This window comes from Prionailurus viverrinus, chromosome B1 (genome assembly GCF_022837055.1).
Source record: "Prionailurus viverrinus isolate Anna chromosome B1, UM_Priviv_1.0, whole genome shotgun sequence".
Taxonomy (NCBI): domain Eukaryota; kingdom Metazoa; phylum Chordata; class Mammalia; order Carnivora; family Felidae; genus Prionailurus; species Prionailurus viverrinus.
In genome coordinates this window covers 147078131-147100929 of record NC_062564.1, presented here as the reverse complement: position 1 = coordinate 147100929, position 22799 = coordinate 147078131, and the positions used below count along the sequence as shown (strand labels likewise).

The window sequence follows — 22799 nt, the reverse complement described above, 5'->3', positions numbered from 1 at the left end:
CTTGTTTTGGTACCTACATACAGTGCCTGGCATAAAGAAGGAACTTAATAGGTACTTCAAAGGTTTGTGATCTGGCTCCATGGAATAAGGGGAGAACCAGGCTAGGAAAAGCAGTTATGATTATGAATTACTTAAGAGGCAGCATAGTGTAATAACTGCAAACACAGAATCTACATCCAAACTGTCTAGATTCATGTGAACAGCCCTGCATTTAGTGGTTATGTGACTTTGTACAAGTTACTTAACCTTTCTGTACCTCACTTTCTCTAACTTAAAACAGGGGTAATATTAGTAGGGTAATATTAGTAAAATTAGTAGGATTATTCTAAGAATTAAATAAGTTAATTCATGTAAATTGCTTACAACAGTGCCTGCCACATGGTGTATATTAAGTAAGAATAAATTTTCTTGGGGTGTCTGGGTGTCTCAGTTGGTTGAGCATCCGACTCATGACTTCAGCTCAGGTCATGGTCCCAGGGTCATGAGATCATTGCACTGGGCTCCGCATGGAGCGCTGACCTGCGTAAGACTCTCTTTTCTCCCTCTGTCCCTCTCCCCGGTTCGCATTCTCCCTCCCTCTCTCTAAAATTAAAAAAATAAAAAGTAAGTTTTTTTAAACTTATATATACTGGGTCATTAGTCACTAAAAGGAAAGGCTAAGGATTGACATTAATTCACTGTGACCTTGTGTTTACCACTTCCTTCGTTCTAACAAATATTCACTAAGTACCAACCACATTCATAGGATTGTGCTAGGTGATCTTAGGAAAACACTTAGACTACACATGGAGTCTTTTCTCAAGAAACTTTAACCCAAGACATTAGAGTACCATCATTTTAGGAAGGTATTTTAGATTCCCCAAACAGAGACCAGTGACAGGTCTGTGAGATCTCAACTGAAGTTCTAAAGATCATTTCTAAGGTTTCTTCCAGTTCAAAGAGACTATGTTCTACTCAAAGTCTGAGAACAGCTCCTCATACAACTAACTAAAAGCTTGCTTTCCCTAAACTGCTGAGTAACACAGCATGGGATAAAGGTAAGACATAGTTGACAATACATATTTTGTATGTCTGTATTTTTCCACTCCATCATATAAAGTTAAGTTCTAACTTTTCTAGGGTCATACAGCTAAAAAATGACAATCAGATATGGTGTTTCCTGCTTACAAATTTACATTTTAAATATATACACAAATTGCCAACCTACTGGAAGAATAAAACCAGATTGATAACCATCTTAATTACTCTCTTTACCAAAAACAAATCACAAAATTGTATGCATTAGATTCATATCATTGTAAAGGTGAAAGAGACTTTGGAAGTGTTCTAATTCAGCTCCTCCATTTTAATTATAAGCATGTGGCCCCCAGAGAGATTAAGGAACTGGCTTAAAACAGACAGAGTTTGCCAATGTCTGATCTATGACCAGAAACCAAGGAATCTCAATTCTAGCTCAGAGCTATCACCACCTATTCAAACGTTGCAACAGCAACAAAAATCTCAATGATTCCAATGGCAAACAAATCTCATTTAAAACCACTGACCTCCACTATTAGTAAATTGATGACACCAACAGAGATAGGCAGAATCCAAGTGGAATCCAGTGCAGTGAGGTCACGAAACCACAGGATCCCATCATTAGCCAACTGTTCCTGAACAGAAAAACCTGCTAAAACAGTTTCATAAATAAAACATAGCAGGAAGAAAGACACAAGACATAAGTAGTCTAATTCAAATAAGGGGTCTTTCACACTGAAGACATGTATTGCTTTCATTCGTTTTCATTCCACAACATAAACTAGTCCTTCCTGTGCTGAGAAAGAGGCAAGAAGCTCTCTGTAGCAAACAGTTGTAGGAGCATAGAGTAGCAGCACTCTTTCAGACTTGTATTTGTATAATTATTTGTCCAGAGGCTACTTTCTTTCTGTTCAGATTACTTTCTGGTTAGAAATGCCTTTAAATGAAAGTAAAAAATACATGCTTTAGTTTATACTGTTTCTTAATTAATGTTTACATTCATAACTCTGAAAACTTTTCTGATCTCTTAATTTTATAAACAGAAGAAATTCTTGGCCAGAAAACTTAATCATGGAATTATAACACTAAATTTATGATGACTTCCATGAAGAAGTACAGTTGACCCTTAAACAACTCAGGGCTTAGGGGTGCTGACCCTCCGAGCAGCTGAAAATCTGTGTATAACTTTTGGCTCTCCAAGAACTTAACTACTGAAAGCCTATTGTTGTCTGGAAGCCTTACCTATAACCCAAGTATCATATACTGAATTCTTACAATAAAGCTAGAGAAAAGAAAACGTTATTAAGAAAATCATAATGAAAAGAAAATACATCTATAGTGCCATACTGTAAAAAACCCACCTATAAGTGGATCTGCCCAGTTCAAACCTGTGTTGTTCAAGGGTCAACTCTATTGTCCTTTCTATATTCATTTGTTTTCTCAACATGGCTAATTAGCTAATATGTGATATTTTAAAACCTATACCCTTGTAAGAAAGATGGTGACAATATACTAATTATAAAAAGTATAGGGATTTTTCACATTTTGTTTTTGTTTTTTGAGTACAAAAACATTGTTAGAGAACTTATTTGGGGGAAAGAGACTTCTATAATAACTACCTTCTGAATGTGTTGCTCCTGTGCTAAAATTCCGGAGGGCAATGGACATGAAGATCCACATTGGAAACTGAATCCAGACCAACACAGTGGCTTTGAAAGGGTGGCAGTTGTCCCGAACATACAGCTCTGAAACAAGCCTCCGCATATTCTTTAGATAAGTGAGTCTAGTTTGAAGGAAGAGGGAAAAAAAGGGAAAGGAGAAAATGTCATTTGACTAACAGTGCTTCATACCCATAGTACAAACACACCCATGTTGTAGTTATTAGCTAAAGTTTTGTGCAGGATTTTTAGTTCTCATAGGCTATATTAAGGGGTTGCCTAACAAAAGGCAAATGAAGCCTTTTACTGAAAATTCTCTAGCAATGTACACAAATTATATAACAATCTGATAAATCTGACATTGTCGGATTATAAGCTTTGTCTCTGATGGTCTTTGGCCAATTAGATTTTAACAAGTGAAATTTCACTACTGACATGGTCTGACCAGTCTTTACCAAAAATTCTAAAGGTGAAAACACATTTAACTAAAATCCCTCCATTCCAGGCAAGCTTAATTACTTGATCTCTGAATATACCTTTTATAGCAATGTGGTTCTGTAATATGTATGTTCTTGACCTGTTAAAATGGTCTCCATTCTTCAATCCTTTTCTTTTTAATTTTTTATTAACGTTTATTTATTATTGAGAGACAGAGCATGAACATGGGAGGGGCACAGAGAGGAGACACAGAATACAAGGCAGGCTCCAGGTTCTGAGCTGTCAGCACACAGCCTGACGCAGGGCTCAAATTCACAAACTGAGATCATGACCCGAGCCGAAGTCGGACGCGTAACTGACTGAGCCGCCCAGGTGCCCCTCAATTCTTTCATGAAGATTTTCTTCATGTTTCTCTGTTAATCCTATTAGTTATTCCTGCTCTTGCCTTAAGTCCCACTTTCTAGATCAAAGTCTCCTTGAAGGTCAACTGTTGGGTCTTACTCATTTCTAATTCTCTTGTAGCAGGTTTTTGTACAAGGTAGACATTTAATACGCTTGAAGGTACCACAATTATAGTGTAGTATTACATTAAGACAGTACACAGATATCCCAAGCTTTGTAATTTAGACTCTGCCTACTGTTTGAACTTTATTTTTTGTTACTCTTTTACACACACCTATATATTCTGGTGCCTAAATGACATAGGCTATCCAATAAATCAGACTTCTACATCAGCATGCTTTTGGAAGTCATTAAATCATCTACGTGGACAGTCCACTTACCTGGCTATCCACCTGACAAACTCACTTTTACCCTTCAAGACTCAGTTCCATTGAAAATGCAGGAAACCCTCAGATGTGTCTTTCTAGAAAGTCATCTATCTGTGTGAGGATGTATCTGGAAAATCATTCTGCCAGTACTGCATAAGCAAGGTATCAGGCTTGTCTAGGCTGCATTTATAACTCAGATGAGCAGCTATGAATCTGTTATTTTGGCCTAGATTTGTTGTCCTTAGATTTCTCTGATCAATAAAACTTAAACACTCTTAAGTTTATCAAGTAAAGATATTAAGCTACCACAATGATTTCTTTAAATGTCAGGTCTTTCTGTGGCACCTGGGTGGCTCAGTCGGTTGAACATCTGGCTCTTGATTTCAATTCAAGTCATGACCCCAGGGTTGCAGGATCCAGTCCCGAGTCAGACTCTGCACTGCGTGTGGAGCCTGCTTGAGACTTTCTCTCTCCCTCTGCCCCTCTCCCCTGCTTGCTCTCTCTCTCTCTCTGAAATAAAAATAAATGGCAGGTCTTTCCAAATTTTCAACACTAAGTGAAGAGGGAAGCAATTTCATGTTGAAAATAGTAGGCAAATGTCTACCCATATAGGTAAAAATATATGAACAACCATATATACATCATATACTCATAATAAAAACCCTTATTTTTCTCATTGCTGTGAACTGGTGAATACTTAGTCTAGTAAGGACCAGAATTTGACTAGTAACTTAGGCTGACTGAAGCAGGACTTAGAAGTTCCCAGTGGCTGAGTGCAGGCATAGAATTGCAGCCCATTCAAGCACTTTCTAAGGCTAAGAGCCCAGGCAGACAACTACACAGGGGAACCACAGTGGACAGACAGCACCTTGGCTAACTAATTTCTTCTACCCTGGCATTCACACATTCACATTTTCTACCTCCCCCTTCTTGTGGGTTATTGTCTGCTGTACCTTTCTTTCCAAAACAGTCAAGTGTATAAATATTCTGTATCATTTGCTGACTAAAATTCCAACAGACTGGCATGGTACCTTCATCCTGTGAAGCCTTCCCTGACTTTCCATGATGACCGAACTTGTACATAACCTTTTTTATAATTGTTATGTCATTATTTGATTATAGGTCTTTTTCAGGAGGCTGGAGTCCCTCAAGAAGGAACTTGCTCTTTGTTTCTCTACTTCTTGCTTTCAGTCCACTATATAAAACTGTCATACCACACAAACGCATTAAAATATTAAAAAGTGAAAGAACTACTTTGCTGCTACAGCTACAGAATACTCAAACCTCTAATTAACATAATCACAGACACAATTTGGGTATGTATGTAAGTGTATGTATATATATACATACATATGTAGGTCTATATGCACAGAATTAGCTCACCTTGCAGCTCTTTTGGACCATTTCAACTGATTTGCACGAATTGCAATTTCTTGGTTGAGATGCCTTGCAATGTTTTTTATTTCTGGCTGCAAATTTTCCACCTAGCTAAAGAAAACGTAGAATTTGTTATGAGCACATAAAGGATCTTATCCATAACCACTCATAATATGCCTCTAACTCACTCAGAAATGTGGTTTACTGATCATCTCAAGAAAATTTAAGTCTAAGCAGAAGATGTTAATTTGCTTCAGAAATCTTCAGTTACAACCAAATTTCAAATTCCAGCTCATACTCTTAGCCATGTGATTTCAGGCAAGTTACTTAAGCTGTAAAACCCTGTTTCCTCATAATATAAAATGTTTAACAACACCTACCTCACAGAATTATTATAAGGATTAAATAAGAACTGAATCCTAGAATATTTCACCCCTGGATTTTCCAATAATGTAAACTGAGAAAACAGAAGTCTATTAATTAAGAGTCTTTAATACGCTCTGTGACAGCGACAGAGCCACAAAAAGTTTGTATTTATTTTTGTTCTGTGTTAATTCTGTACAGCACGTCACTGTCTTAATGGTGATAATTTCCTTTGTTTCCGGGTCTCCGCATCCTCAATAATTATTTGAAAACACCTTAAGACATTATTTTTGAAGTTTCCCATTTGAATAATATTTTGCTTTCAAAGCACTTTAACCTACAGTATTTGATTTGATATCATAACACTGTGAAGTAGGCCAGGAAGGCATTACTACCTGATTCCACAGAAAAAATAACGAAACACTTAAGGTCAAGTGGCTGCGACTAACCCGAGTTGTAGGCAGCACGGCCTGAATAAGGAACCAAGTTTGCAAATCGCTAGTTTAGTAGTTGTTTTCAATAAGGTGAACTGGAATACTCGGGGACAAAAGACGCTGCAGGCATACAGGCTACTACAACCTTTAAGACGGAAATTTTACAGGTTTCTCCACACAACTTCTTCTGCTAATTCTTTTACTTCTCTCATTCTCTAGCAGCAAGCAGCAGCAACCACTTGGGCTTGGAGCACAAACCCAGCAGGGTAAACGACATGACAAGTACACATATCACCAGACATCTCTCAATTCCATATCCAGTGCTAGTTAAATTCCTTAGCAAAGAAGGCGGTCACGATGATTTACATTAAGCACTCCGGCGGCAGCCAGGGATTTTAAGCCCCCGGTAGACGTCTACCACCCTTCACCGCCGAAGCTGATGCGCAGGGTGCAGGTGGCCCTCACCTTGGCCAGGATGTAGTGCTGGTAGGCGGCCAGGGGTAGAGTGACGGCGCCGCGCAAAGCCACGGTGGTGAGGCCGATGCAGGCCCACCAGGGCAGACCCGTGGCGGTGTGCACGCCGAGTAGCACCTCCTCCGCGCCCTGCACCGGCGCCGACGTGGCCAGGGCCTCGTACCAGCTGCCAGGGCCGCCGGAGCCCACTGCAGACACTGACGCCACCGCCCAAGCGGGCAGAGCAGAGTGCTTAATGCCGCCCGTCGAGGTTGGCGCAAGAGGCGGGACCCGGACTCCTAACTGCAGTGCAGGCAGCGGCCGCAGCCACCTACCGCCAAGCCGGCACAGCATGTGGGCGCTGGGGCCGAGCTAAAACACGGGCATCAGAGGTTAGAATCGGGCTACGATCCGCGGCGCCTAGACCGCCAAGCGCACGCGCCGGAAACCCAAAGCGAAAAACGGGTGCTCGCTCCACTACTATTGACCTTCCCGTTCAAGCCAGTGACGTCTTGCGTCGCACTGGCGATGACGCAGGAGGTAGGAAAGTCCCGCCTTTCCCACGCGGCACCGGGCAGGCCTACTGCGCAGACACAAAACTTTCCCGCTGCTGGCTTGGAGCTCCTCGGACGCTGGACCGGAATTGTAGAGCCGGGGGCGGGGCCTGCTGCCCTGGGCGGGACCGGGCTGTCCCTAGGAGCCCTGGCCTTTTAAGTCGGTGTGAGGCGTGAGCCTTTCCATTCCTTTACACTTTAGTAGGTTTTTTTGTTTGTTTGTTTTTTTAATGTTTATTCACTTTTTTGAGAGACAGAGTGCGAGCAGGGCAGGGGCAGAGAGAGAGGGGTACACAGAATCCGAAGCAGGCTCCAGGCTCTGAGCTGTCAGCACAGAGCCCGATGGGAGGCTTGAACTCACAAACCGGGAGATCACGACCTGAGCCCAGTTGGACGCTTAACGGACTGAGCCACCCAGGCGCCCCTATTCTTTTTCACTTTCAAACTGATTGTGTGATTTTAGTGGAAAGACTGGGTGGGTGGTTTTTGTGACCAGAGAGGGTAGTCCCCCACCTCTTTACGTGCAACCTGATTGCTTCTGCTACTTACTGAGATAGGTTATACTGCCGAAATGCCTGCTTGGAGAAAGGCATGTGTTTCTGGCTGACCCTGAGTTTTAATGAGCATCCATTACGTACTAGGCATAGTTCTATCTACAGTATAAAGATTTAATTGGTTTACCTGTTCCAATTAACATTTTCAAGCCCAACTGCAAACTGAGTGTCATTTTATCTTCCATTATAAAGAGCAAAACTTTATTACGATAGTCTCATTACTTAAGAGGGGTTATCACTGGCAGCACGGTGTATTCTTTACTAGTTTACATGTATCCTATAGAAACGTTCAAAAGCCTCAACAGTAACATTTTGTCTTCGGGTTAAAAGGAATAGGCTAAATCTACACGGACTAGTTTTTAGTTTTGTGTTCCTGACAACAGTACAGACAAACTGGAATGACGTGAAGGAGTTTACTCACATAGGGGTTACTCCTAGTCCTAGTCCCCAAATTGTGTTGTGCGGGGTAAAATGTTGGTTAAAACAAGCCTCCAACAAATGTTGAGGTTATGTCAAACTGCAGTTACAAATTTTGCACCTACATGAATTTTGAAATGTTTCAACACACAAATCCCAACTTATGCTATATGTACATGTTCCTTTTTAAAAATTTTTAAAACTTAAGTTTGTTTATTTATTTATTTAGACAGAGAGAGGGAGTGCGAATGGGGCAGAGAGGAGAGAGAGAATCCCAAGCAGGCTCCACACTGTCAGCAGAGAGCCGATGCGGGGCTCAAACTCACAAACTGGGAGATCATGACCTGAGCCAAAGTTGGATGCTTAACTGACTAAGCCACCCAGGCGCGCCCCTAAGATGTTCCTTTTTAAAAGGAAAAATAAAAACAAAAACAAAAACAAACAAAAAAAACGAAGAAGGTACCACTCTACTTAAGGTAAATAAGAAACAGCTGGTTGCTACTCACTACTGATTTTAAGTGGACACGAATTTTAAATGGAAATATCTTCACCTAAAGATTGTGGGAATAAAGAAGCAAATTCTATGATGCTGCATTCCTCTCCTTCCAGAGAACTGGTGTCATTGGAAATTGGTCCTTCCACAGTAGCACTTAAGCTAGGTACTCTGACCTTTTAATATGCAGGAGACATGGAGTTGATGAGGTCCACCCTTTCGGATACATATTGGTGTCACATATTCTCACTTTAAAGTGTTGCTACTGTAAGCTTCAATATTGTGATCTAAATAAAATTTATGGATATTTTTCTACTAATTTCACATATGCTAACATTCATTTATTAGAGGTGATCGAAACTGATCTACTTGGTAAAGCATGTTGGGGCGGGGGAAGTATCTGCCAATTATAAAGCCCAATACAGGAGTTCCTGCTGGCTCAGTCCCTGGAGTGTGCAACTCTTGATTTCTGGGTTGTAAATTCAAGCCCCACGTTGGATGTAGAGATTACGTAAAAAATAAAATCTTAAAAAAAAAAATTAAAAAGCCCAATACAAAAGTAGAGTGTTAGCACTGATGTGTATGTATGTACTGGTTATCCAACATTGTGTTAACTTGTATCTTTTGAGTTGCAGAACACAGTATGAAATGACCATACAAACACCCAGCAAACCAAATGAAATCTTGTCAACTCTAATACTGCAAATGAACTTGCACAACATACCAGAACACTTTTTTAAAGTTCAACATTTATAATTAGCTTATAATTAGCCTATAATAGTCTTGTCTTCACTATGTCACACACTATTTTTTTAACTTTAAGCTCCTTAAAAACAGACTTTCATTTTCTTTCTGCAGTTTCTGAAATTCTTACCCATCAGTGCTGAACACAGGAGTGGGGTCAAATTTTGAATATAGGCTATTTACACACGTAAACTGTATATTTGTACTTTTAATTTCTCATTTTCCAAATTTGCCTTTTGAAATGTTTGACAAAAGAACCTTTAAAAGGTATTTTCATAAGAAATTGTTAAAGTGACCTCTTGGAATCAGATTTAGGTTGAATTTCTTTTTTTCCTCTACTTACTTAATGCATTGCTTTTCAAAACCAAAGCTACATAATGTAAAATTAGCTTCTCTCTCTCTGTCAAAAAACATCTTTGGGGCACCTGGGTGGCTCAATCGGTTAAGCGTCCAACTTTGGCTTAAGTCATGATCTCACAACTTGTGAGTTCAAGCCCTGCGTCAGGCTCTGGGCTGACAACTCAAAGCCTGGAGCCTGCTTTGGATTCTGTGTCTCCCTCTCTCTCTGCCCCTCCCCCGTTCGGGCTCACCCTCTCTCTCTCAAAAATAAACAAACATTAAAAAAAATTTTTTAAAGAAAAACATCCTCTCATCTTTCTTATCATGGTTCTTAAGTACTGAGTATGCAAAATTGGCTTTCAGCTTTCAAAAGTGTGAATGCATTTAAAGGTAGAAGTCTAATATGAAACCTCTTATAACACATCTATTAGTCATGTATTCTGTCACATTACAGAACTCTTATTTATGTCAAGCCATAGTTGCACACTCTTTACTCACCCAAAATACAAGTGACAGTAGTTTTGCAATCAAGGTATGTAAGTAACACAGTTAAGTCATATTAAAGCACTAATGAAGCTCTCATCCTAAATTCATCCCCTGGGAATAACACCAGTTAGTTGAGTGTTGGGAATGTTGAAGCAAGCATTGATCAGTGCGACGATGTATACAGGTTTCCCTGCTATCTCCTACCACATCTTTCATAGGCCAAAATGGTGGACAGCAGAGTGGCCTCTGCTTTCTGAGGGTGTGCGTTACACTACTTGGCATTGCAAAAGTTCTGTACTGGCAGATCTGCAGGAATGAGAGTGTTTCTGAAAAACTCAATGTGAAAAATAGATGAAATAAAACAGAGGCTCTGAAGAAGCTTTGTGATTTTGAATTTCCCTCTTTAGTCTATCACTTTGTATTGTTTGAAAGATGAAGTGAATAATATAGTATGCAAAATAATTTTTATCAAATGTGTATTTAGGTCATTTGAGTCAAAAGAAAGATGGTGTAATATTTTCATGAAAAACAAGACAGAATCAGTCAGTGAACTACTGACCCCACCGCCATTTTTTTCCTGAGAAGAAAAATCACAATAAGTAATTTAACAAAAAGTTAATTTTCAACTACTAACAAAATGACTTAGTTTTACAACAACAGTAAACAGAAGGGGAAAATATCTTTCACATGAATAGTAAAATCAGTTTTTCTGAATATGTTGATATATGTTGAGAACTTATGAAAAGGGGATTCTGTTGGCACTGGTAAATAAAATCAGCTCTAAAATGGAATGCTTGGTATAAAAAGATTACACAATTGAGATACTAATTATTTCAGTATTTGAAGTGTGATCTAACCCAAATATTATTTCCAAGAGTTAAGTCACTTCTTAAAAGAATGAAAGAAATACATTATGTAGTCTGCAATTACACAAACCATATACTTTCAAAAAGGGGGAAAAAAAGACCTGCATGGTCTCAAAGGATTATGGGTTCTTTTTTATTGTTCAAATAAAAATGCAGTGCATTACATCTGAAATATAAAAAATGTATTTGAAAAATGTTCCTAGTACAGACTTCTAAAATCATGGTATTGTACTCAACAAGACTGATCTCTAAAACTAAATATGGAGCATACAATCTATATCCCCCTGTCCCATAGGTTTAAAGTCAAGAAAATATAGGTTCTTTCTTAGTAAGACACCCCCCATCTTAACAAATTGTTTGGTGAATGAACACAACTCATGTGTTGTAATAATTATTGGGTGGTATCTATTACCTAGTAGGATTATTTTAGTTATAAAATAATCCTAGTTAACACAGGAAAAAAAAATAAGCAAAAAATTATAGGATAGTGGCAAAAGTCATAGATAAAATACTGTTAAATAGCATTACACACCTTTCTTAGTAAAGTGCTGTAGTTTTATTTCATAGCTATGTTTGCAGGATATCATTTAGCTTTTCGCTTAAATTTGGCCATATCAATCATAAATTTATATATTTTAAGACCACTTCCTAAATTAAAAGATATAAATGTGTTGTTTACAAACTTCTAGACATTTTTGAGAAATCTTTTTACTCCTTATTCAAGCTACCAGAATAAAGAAATCATTTCATTTACTTTACAGCCAAGGAACCATATTATTATTGTCAACTCTGAGTCATTTATCTAAATTTTAGTTTTACCACTGTGAAATCTGCTTAATTAAAAAAAAAAAAAAAAAGAGAGATTGATGCATTCATTACTTCACTTTTATGCTTACTTTCTTTTATATTTCAACCATATGATTTATTTTTCCATATGAGACAGGGTAGGACACATATTCTTCTTGAATACGTTATTGTTTATTGTTTTAAGTGAATGGAATAGATAAATCCCATTGAGTAGTTTAGTGTGGCTCTGTATCTTATATAAACAGGTAAAATGAAGACGTTATTTTGTATTCTGTGTAGTCACGTATACCATAAACTGTCTTAGTGACAAATGCAAAATTACCCTTATTACTTGCCCCAAGTTAGCTGTTGATCCCTTTCACTGATAATATACAAGTGTAGAGAATAAGAAGCCTTTAAAATTGGGGGGGCGGGGGGGGGAAAGATACTTTCCACTAGATTACTGAAAATTGGAATTTTTATGTTGACTCTTGATGACTGGAAAGCCAATGTTAAGAATCAATATTTTCCAATATAAAATAGTACATTGAATTGTTTAATAATAAACAGTATATTAAGAGCCTATATATGCTGACTGGGAACCAGTGGTGGCTTTTTAAATTCTCAGAACGACTAAACATTTTATGGTTAGAAGCAACCACAAGTGATGATGACGGTGCTCCATTTCTCTGTAGCAGCCATTACAATAAAAATCTTTACAAAATTACTTCACGATCAGCAAGAGAATTTTACTGGTATTAGCAGTAAAAGTGAAGAGAGAAGAGTGAAGAGAAGTGTGTATTAGTTTTAAAAGTGTGAGAAGGTAATAAAAAAACATGAAAAAGTGATAGATTTCTTCTATATGTGCCCTGCTGCAAACAAACTCTAAAGAGAGCAAGATGGGTATTTTAAAAGCCAGCATCGGGAAACATCCACTGATAATGCCCATTGTTTTACTTTATACTTAAATTACACAAGCAGAAAAGTTATGCTTATTAATAGTTTAATGTATGAAGGAAACATCCAGATTTCTGAATATGAAGGTACATATCTCACATTAATTTAAGTCTACATAAAGTAGAGCCTCTATACTGACATATTGAAATTTACTTTCTGCTTAGCCTTTTCTGTTATGTAAACAATTGTACATTTATTTGCCATTCTAAAACTTCAGGATCAAGTTTACATAATTTTGCTAAATTTCCGTGTTTGCTCAGAAGCAGTTTACAGTACTAAAACCAACCAGCCAAAGAACAGCTTCAACAGAAAGTTATGTCCAAAGGGGAAGAGGGAAAGAAAAAAAGAAAAATGATAAGAAAAATGCTAACTAAGGTAAAACGGATGGTGGTGGGGAATGGGCAGTCACAAATGTTCACAGAAAATAGGTCAGTTAGTAACTTCTTCTGCAAAAAGCCTACACACTTCAGTCAAGCACATCAGTAGAATGATTTGGGAGCATGAATTTTTTTCGGCCACTTGTGATTTCCTCTGAATGAAAAGGAATCTGCAGGCTAACAAGCCGATCCTCATCAGCCGAGCTGGTTCATATGCACACTGTTCATGTGAGGTGCCCAGGGTCCAGTCCACACCTATGAAAATCGAGCATACATTTTACTAAGTGTTACGTCTGTAACACATATTTGATAAAAACAAAAATTAAGTGCTCTTAATATCTAGAAGCTAAAATAGCTAAATCTCAATCTGCAACACGCTTAGAAACAATGAAGAAAAGCAATGATAAGCCCTTAATTCTCAAACAGGATCTGATTTATCATTTTTTAAAAACCATTACCTGAATACATATAGACTGATGATTAAAGAAAGAAAATGAGACAAAGATATTATATATACACCAAAACAAACTAAAATACACTAATAATTTCTGTAAATGTTCAGAGTTCTACATTGTTTTGCAATTTAAAATACTTAAAAGAAGTAACCTCTAGATGGCCCTTTTCACACCATTAGTAAATTTTGATGTATAAAATTATAACACTTTGCAACTTAAAATCTTTTGCCTACCATCTGCTACCCAATGAAATATATTATGCCTTTGGTACCATTTTCCACATCTCTCTACTGTATTTCAGCTCTATTAAATTTCCCTCAATTTCCTCAACTTCCCATATTCACCATACTCCCTCACTACCATGATTTACCTGTATCCTGTTTGTCTTGGCATCTCATAAACACTAACTAAATGTTCACTGAATGATCAGCCTTACCGTTTGAGGGCCATTATTTTCTGTGGAGCTCGAAACCATCTTTATCAGGGAGTTCCAAGAGGGGTCTGCAGCATGAGGGCCATTAAATATGGGTCCTCCAGCACCATCAGGAATAGGTGCTACTGGAGGAATCATTGCGTTCCCATACACAGAAAAAGGCATACCCTTAAAAAAGAAGAAAGCAAAAATTATGCACATTAGTCATATCTTCAAGTCACTGCTTACTTTTCCCAATATAACCAATGGCATTAAAATTGATATTTGAAACTTCATCTTATTTTGAAAATATACATTATCTAGGTAATCTAAAAACTATTTTCCATCATATGATTTCTTCTAGCATTAGATTATATATAAGCCTAATACAGCCAAAATGTTTTGTCAAAGAACATTTCTCTAAACAACTGGGACAATATCAGGATATAAATATTTATATTTTAGCCAGATTTTGACATATAATTACAGTCTGAAGCCCACATATCATCTCATAAATACCTACTTGGAAGTAAAATAAGGCTAATAATAAGAAAAAACATTTAGAAATATAAAAATGCTTATTTAAGTCACCATTACCCCAACTTTAGGAAAGTCCATGTATCCTGCAGGAACATGCTGATGGAATGTACCAGAAGGAGTTACAATTCCTGTATTCTCTCGCTCCATTGCTTGATGCTGTGAAAACACTCCTGGATCGGACATTGGCCTATGAATCATGGGATTTCCCATCCCAGGGTTACACCAGTCTACTTTATCTGAGGGAAAACAAAGAGGCAGAAAAAAACAGTTGGTGATATTTATCATCAAAAGACAGCAAAATAAAGTCTTTTCTGTATTTTTTTTCTAGAATTTTCCACATTGAATTGTGCTTCCCTTTAGAATAATGACCTACTTTTATATATTTACTGCAGTATTTCCGTGTTGGTAGGTAGTGATATAATAGGCTAATAAAATAACCTAAACACTGGTTATTACAAAAGAAAAACTGCTAAGGTAAGATAAGAGCTGGAGTCCCAGGAAAATACTAGCTTCTCCTTAATACAGTGAAATGGACAAAACAATATGCTTGTATTAGACAATTTCCAGAATGCAATGATAAATTCAATGGGAGATCACATGGGAATAAAAAAATGGCATGAACTCTTAAAATTGATTAGTCAAAACAAAGAGATATGAACACAGATCTTTTAAGAATGACTGTAAAAGTTACATATTACTTATGATATTTTAGTTAAATGCATAAACTTAATTTCTAGTAGGCAGGATAGCAAGTCTTACCTTGATTGCCACCAATCCCTTCAAAAGACCAGATTCCACTATGCCCTACTGATGTAGATAAATTACTCCCAATAACAGATGGAGCTGAAGTTCCAGTTTGCCTGATACGTGCAGAACGTTCAGTCCCAATAGGGACTGGAACTTTTCTGTCCTGAGAGACGTTGCTGGGCTTCTCTGACCCTAAAGGTACTGATGATGGGGCAGGCGAAGGTGCACGAACTCCAGAGGATACTGACTGTGCAGGAGAATCTAGAGAAAAGATATTTTGAAATAGTATACATGTCATCTATAGAGCATACATGTAATTTTGTAAAATCAAATCTTAAATCCTGAAGACACCATAAGTATGTGTTCTCTGAGGAAAATGAAGCATGAAAATAATGCTAGAAACTTATGTATACTGAAATTTGGTTAAGGTCCAGGACTTTGCAATAATTTTTAAAAATTTGATTCATAATTTTTCCATTTAGTCACATGACAGAATGTAAAGATGTCCAACTACACATGCGATATACCCCATTAAACTAGTTAATATTTAAATAATGTTTAACACTGAGTAAAATAAACACCAGAGCAATAAGAAGACAATGTTTAAAGTAAAAAAGGTAAACACCACCAAAATAGAGGTGGGGAAAATCATGCCTGTATTGGCAATTTCCAAACTGTACTCCTTGAGAACACGTGTCCATTGGTATACAATGACGAAAACAAAGGAATTCAGGTATCCAACAAATTTGGAAAATCTAACATAAAAAAATTAGTTTCTTTCAATGAGGACTTCAAGAAACCTTAACATGCTAATAAAATTCCAACAGAAAGCTATGCCTCATTGCCCAACTTTGTTTTATTGTATCACATGGTATTCCACAGAGCAAGCTTTCTGAAATGACAATTTAAGCTTTATGTATCAAAACAAGGTGAGTTCTTAATATAGTCAATGTGGGAGTATTCTTTAGTGATTCAATCTCTTCATGTACTACAGAGAAGAAAAAAATAAGAAAACCAAAACTTTATTTCTTGTGAAAAGTTTAAGTATCAAGCACACTTAAATTTAAAGAGGGTATAAATGGTGGAGCTTGAAGCTTAAAAGTTTAAACAGTTACCTGCCTGCCTATCTACAATTTACTCATAACTGCCTGACTGTATGCCCTAGAGATAGTCATTTAATACTATTTTTCCATTTAACCATCTTTTTTACATTTATGTTTTCCGTGTGTGTGTGTGTGTGTGTGTGTGTGTGTGTGTGTGTGTGTGTCTATATTCCTCCAAAAGGATTCGGGTAGCTAATAAATTTGCAAAATCAATCAATCCATCTATCTATCTACATACAAATACACATACCCAAAAGCATATTGCTTCTACTTCCCAAGCTATGAGAATCTGGAGGACAAAGAAAATTCAGTGATATTATTAGCCTAAATATGCTTAAAAATGATTTGCTATACATATTTTAGAATCATATAGACTTGCAAAGTACTATACTGTGGAGATCAATGTTGTCTTACTAGTGCTTACAGAGGTCCACTTTAGGCTAAATCAATAGTACCACCTCTCTCAATGAGTTGTGGTGATATTATTAACCAAAAAAAAAAAGAATGTGAAAGTACCTTATAAATTGTAATTTATTATAAAGATATAGATAATGGGAAACAAAAACATGAAACTTCTGAGCTTATCTGTAAAAGTAAATCAAGAAAACTTTTACCACTTAATAAAAAATTAAAATATATCTCCTGTGGGGGCAGCACCTGGGTGGCTCAGTCAGTTGAGCATCCGACTTTGGCTCAGTTGATGATCTCCCGGTTTGTTAGTTCAAGCCCACATCGGGGCTCTCTGCTGACAGCACGGACCTGCTTCAGATCCTCTGTCCCTCTCTCTTTCTGCCCCCTCCCTGCTCACGTGCTCTCTCTCAAAAGTAAATAAAACATTACAAATATATATATGTGTGTGTATATATATATATATATATATATATATATATATATTTCCTGTGGTCATGGATCCATTAGCATTTCTTGACAGCATTACTTTTAACAAATCATAACAAAATAGAAAAGCCAACTATGTGTCTTTGAAGCAACTAAAAATATTTTAAAATTCACCTTAAAATTACACTGGTATAAGAGGGAATTCTAAGAAGATGGAGGTTCAGCAAGCAGCAAGTTTTGATTCTTCCCAAATCCTTCCATAAAACAATCTACCAAGTAAACAAAGCCAAAAACCCATGGATAACATCTATAACAAACCTAACAAAGTATCCAAATGAATTGAATAATACAAGTGAATGGGACAAATCACCAACAGCTACAAGACCTCTGTGTTGTCAGCATCTGTGTGAAAAGAAGCAATTCTCCAGACCTAAGAACATATTGGAGAACAACAAAACAGTCAAAGGTAGTCAGAGGAAAAGCAGAAAAGGCCAATCAGAACAGCAGGTGAAAGTGGGATACTTCTGCCTATGCTGGGTAACTACAAGGGATTTACAATAAAGTCTGAGGAAGTCAGAGCAATAGTGGCCCTATGAACTCTCAAAAATATTTGCTGAAATCTCATTCCAGAATAAAGCGCCACACTGATAGGAAACTTCTGGGAACAGATTCCAAATTGAGCAGGAAAGAGACAACAGAGCAAATCAAACACAAGATCATTTAAGAGAAGGCAGAGGTGAGGGTGGTGGGAGGGTAAGGATAACAAAGCCAGGAAATATAATGAAGTACAAGGCCATATTTGCGCATACTTACCTAAAAGACAAAATTCTAGAGCTTTTAAGCTAGAAAAGATATCTGATCCACTTATCCTTTCTAAATATTCAGGAAAACTCATTTCATTTAAAAATGTAAAACAGAATAGAACTGAAGCCAAATTCCATACAAAGCTATTTATGTGAACTAACAGAGATATGAACCCATAACATCTTACACACAATAAAAACATGCCAGAAAGAAAGCTCTAATATTCCAAAGGTGTATCAGAAAGAAAGCTGTATTCTAAAATTCTAATGTGGGCTAAGAGAAATGAAAGAAAAACATATGAAAAACAGCATAATTCAGTAAAGCTGGAAACAATGACAAAACTCGGGAAAGTATTGGAAATAAGAGAATATTCCAGAAGGTGTAAACACAAGGGATAAAGTTTTAGGTTTTGTTTTTTAAACTATGTACCAAAAGGGCATAATTACATACCTGAGAAAAATCAACCCCATTATAACTAAGGTCAAGACAAAGTCAAAGGTAGTAGGCAGGCAAGAAGGATGGATGGATGGAATGATGGACAAATGAGTTCTACCTCTCCTAGAATCACCCCCAGAAAACTGCCCAATCCTCAGTGTTAGATCTAGTCTCTCTTTCCTTTCCTGAATCCTTCCGAAAACAAAAGCAAAACAAAGCAAAATAACAGCAACCCTCCATGTTCTGTTTCAATGGACAGAATAATGAGGCCTGCCTGCTGACTTGCCCCATGTAAGAAATCTGTCCTCTCCACAGATTCTGCCAATCTCATAGCCATATTTTTATCAGATGACTGTTTACTGCTTCCTCTCTGCAGGCTTACTGGACTAATGATGGCATCTGAGTGAAGAATGATCCATTTCAGGCCTGGAGAACCTTCTTTAGAAAAAGAATATAAAATTACAAACACAAAACTAGGTATATGGCTTTGGCAGGGTCCCTTGGCAAATAAGGTGCCCTGAAGCTTAAACTTCATTGACTTCGTGGTAAATCCATTTCGGGTTTGAAATGACAACAGGTCCTGAAAGAGCAAAGTGACTTACACATTAAAAAAAAAAAAAATGTTCCTTCAAGAAAATTACTCTGTTTCTTCATGCTTCTGTTCAGTGTTTACTGAACTACCATTGATAATGAGATTAATGTGGCTGGTCATGACTAGCTTACAAAAATGTTTTTAAAGGAGAAAGAAAACAGAACAGAAAATACCAGCATGCAACATACATTGTAAGGATAACAACTGTTTTGTAAATATATTATTTCAACTACACATACACACACACGTATATTGTGTCACAATGTAAAATTAGTTTCTTCCTTTCAAAATTATGTTTTACCGCTTTTTGATCTGACAACAGTTTTATAAGACGGAATGTCAACACGGCCCATTGACTAAATTTGCCAAGGACTGAAATGCACAGACTAGGGCCAGTGATCAGTACCAATGCATGAGCTGACTGAGTGTTGGTAAAACAGATCTTAGTAGTTTGAGTGGAATAAGGGCTCAGGTGATCTCTACCCAGCCTTTATATGCAGAAGGTTCTTGGGTATCACCAATCTATTATTCTGGGGCCTCAAGAAAGGGTTCTTTGCTTTCTAACAAAAAATTTACAGGAAGGGTCTGGTGTCTGCCACATCCCAACTTATTAACTTGCCAGGTCCTAATATCTGGTGTCCTAAAGGAGAGGGAGTAAGAAGATGTATAGACTATATGGAGAAATATGACAGAACCTGTTCAAGTACATAAAACCAGACAAATACATTATGAAAAGTAAGTCACATGCTTCTGTGGTTAGTTCTACAACAGCATCCAGAACGGCAACTTTTAAAAGTATGTAGATAAATACTGAAAACAAAATCTTAAAAGACTAGAAGAAATGAAAATACAAAATTACATTCCTATGAACAGATTAACAAACTAAATCGTCATTAAAAAATAACAGTATTAAGATCTATACTAAGTGAAGAAAGTGCAGACTGGTTAAAAATTCAGTATTAGAGGTAAAAGTGAGAGTCTTGCCTGAATCACTTTAATGGTTGCAAAACAATGACTCAAATCATAACTCCCACATGTATGAGTTGTCCTTATACTGTAAGGAAGAGAGTTCCCATGTAAAATTTTAATTTCTTAAAAAAAAACTAATTAAATTAAATTCTAAAATCTTATTCATAATCATTACGAACTTATGGATTTTTATTTTATCCCATGAGCTGCCATTATTCATTGTGGTAGTCAAATTTTCCTGAATTTGGCCAGTGGGAGTCCCTTTAGTAAAGCTGCTTCCTGTATGTTGCCATGTCCCCATCATTTTAAACAATTACTAACACCAGAAGACTTTGCAGGCTCCCCTTATGCTTTCCCTCCCCCAACTCTAGAATCAGCTAAGAAAGCCTAGTTTCTGGGGCACCTGGGTGTTTCAGTCCTCTGAGCATCCGACTCTTGATTTCGACTCAGGCATTATCCCAGGGTCATGGGATCAAGCCCCATGTCGGGCTCTGCACTGAGCATGGAGTCTACTCAAGATTCTCTCTCTCTCCCTTCCTCTGCCCCCTCCCCCAATTGTGCTCATGCACTCCCTCTCTTAAAAAAAAAAAAAAAAAAAGCATAGTTTCTTTCAGTGGACAAAAATATTTAACAGATAGATAGAAACACTGGATGTGCTCACTGCTATTAAAGATTAATTGTTTCTAGGCCCTTTCAGTAGATAGCGCTAGAGGGAAAATTGCAATTTTATATGATTCACTCCAATATATAGATAACTGAAAAATCATGAGTTCACAGTGATCCTCTAATTCTAATCCAATTCCATAGGGTTCTTCCTTGCCTTACCCCATTTTACACCTCTCTTTTCTCACAGTGAAGACCATGCATCCCAGCATCATCAATATACTTATTAACCCAATCCTATAATAAACCCCATAATTTTAGAACTGCTTATCCGTAACATTATAAAAATCACATGTCCTAAGCAGAATTGAAGATTTGTCTGAAATCTCATCGTCTTTAGAGTGAAGGGTATATAATAAAGTACTATGTTCCCAAGTTTTTTGAATTGTTCTATTTTTTTTTTTAATTTTTTATGCTCATTTATTTTTGAGAGAGAGACAGAACATGAGCAGGGAAGGGGCAGAGAAAGAAGAAGACAGAGAATCTCAAGCAGTCTCTGCGCTGACAGCGCAGAGCCCAACGCAGGCCTTGATCCCATGAACTGTGAATCGCGAATCATGACTTGAGCTGAAATCAAGAGCTGGACACCCACTGAGTGAGTCACCTAGGCTCCCCTGGATTATTTTTTTAGTAGGTTTATGTTAATAATTTGCAATACAGATAAGTTTGTTTCTATTTATGTTCAATTTTAGCATTTTTCCTTCAACAAAGTTGGGTGTGGTGTTTTTGGAATTTATAAACATTAACATCATTTCAAAAGTAAAATTTTTATATTACTCAGAAAAGTGCTACTTCTTCCCCCTGAAAGGATGATGAGGAATAAGAACACAGTCTCACAGAAACTCTACACAGATTACGTACTAATTACAAAGGGAAAAATTATAATTTGACAGTACAGAAACCTGGTATTCATGATCTTAACAAAATGATTCAAAGTTAACAGTGCCAATAATGGCACAAACTTAACATTTTATACTTTCTAATGCAATATACTGAGATAAGGACACAACATTGACTACATACTAATATTCCTGTCAAAAACACTTAGCCTAAATTTAATCATGAAGAAATATCAGAAAAACAAATGAAGGGGAATTTTATCATCAACTGACCTGTACTCTTCAAAATGTCTTTCTTTGGAAGACAAAGAAAGACTGAGGGAACAGTTCCAGAATATTTCACACTAAAAAGACATGGAATTCAATGTAATCTGTGATCTTGATTTGAATCTTGGATGAGAGGAAATAATATTTATTATTATTTAAACTATATAATTTAAACTATATAATTATTATTGTTCATAATTATAATATTTATAATTACTAGGTGTTATTGGGACACCTAGTAAATGTAAATATGGACTATGTATTAGCTAATACTGTCCAACATAAAATTTGCTGAATTTGCTAATTGTACCATAGTTGTAGCAGAGAATATTCTTATTTTTAAGAAATATAATCCTTTAGAGTATTCAGGGGAAAATAGCTTGATACCTGCAAGTAACTCTAAAATGGTTCAGAAAAAAAATTCTATACACCTACACACCCAGAAAATTAAAGAATGTGGCAACATGTTAACAACTGGTGAATCTGAGAAAAATACATAAGGGTTCTTTGTACTATGCTTACAAGTTTAAAATTATTTTTTTAAGATAGACCTGAGAGACATAGTCTAATGTAATACATTTACCCTGAGTGATTCATGGTTCGAAGGGGGAAAAAAAATGTATAAAAAATGTTTTAGGGCAATTGGGGATATCTGAATAGGAAGTACATATGACGTGACATTACTAATATTAACGTTTATTTGATAATGGTATTGTGGTTGTGTAAGAAAATGTCCTTATTTTTAAGATGGACACTAAAGCTTTTAGGTCACAAGTGTCATATCTAAACCTTACTTTCAAACGTTTCAACAATAAAAAACTGGAGATTACATAAAATGGAGCAAAATGTTTAAAAAATTGGTAATTTTAAGGAGTTAACAATTGAAAGGAATATGGATGCTTCTTAAAGTATTGTTTCAATTTTTCTATAAGTTTGAAAATTTCTGAAACTTTTAGAAAATTAAAAAAATTTTTTTAAATGTTTATTTCTGAGAGAGAGAGAGAGAGAGAGAGTGAGAGAGAGCGAGAGAGAGCGAGAGAGAGAGAGAGAGAG

At 36.8% G+C, this 22799-nt stretch overlaps 2 protein-coding genes across 13 annotated transcripts in view; both read right to left on the bottom strand.

The window, feature by feature from the left end:
- The window catches only part of LOC125164074 (cytochrome c oxidase assembly protein COX18, mitochondrial), a 79472-nt gene extending 69435 nt beyond the window's left edge, over positions 1–10037 (bottom strand). For 4 of the 7 annotated variants that reach the window (XR_007151633.1, XR_007151632.1, XM_047856530.1 and 1 more), the window contains exons 1-5: positions 10022–10037; positions 6523–7021; positions 5267–5367; positions 2637–2800; positions 1545–1669 (exon numbers count right to left, since the gene is read on the bottom strand). Coding sequence is in view for 5 of the 7 variants with exons in the window: in XM_047856530.1 (XP_047712486.1) it covers positions 1545–1669; positions 2637–2800; positions 5267–5367; positions 6523–6864 (732 nt within the window). In the remaining 2 variants the exon portion in view is untranslated. The remainder of the gene's footprint in view (positions 1–1544; positions 1670–2636; positions 2801–5266; positions 5368–6522; positions 7022–10021) is intronic. The other 3 variants (XM_047856531.1, XM_047856532.1, XM_047856529.1) reach the window with 2 other exon arrangements.
- Positions 3963–22799, bottom strand: part of ANKRD17 (ankyrin repeat domain 17) — a 173637-nt gene continuing 154800 nt past the window's right edge. For 5 of the 6 annotated variants that reach the window (XM_047856518.1, XM_047856519.1, XM_047856521.1 and 2 more), the window contains 4 exons: positions 15250–15498; positions 14548–14726; positions 13975–14139; positions 12736–13338 (listed from right to left, as the gene is read on the bottom strand). In XM_047856518.1, coding sequence (XP_047712474.1) covers positions 13279–13338; positions 13975–14139; positions 14548–14726; positions 15250–15498 — 653 coding nt within the window. In that variant the 3' untranslated portion in view covers positions 12736–13278. Of the gene's footprint in view, positions 3975–12735; positions 13339–13974; positions 14140–14547; positions 14727–15249; positions 15499–22799 lie in introns of those variants that run through there. The other variant, XR_007151630.1, reaches the window with a different exon arrangement.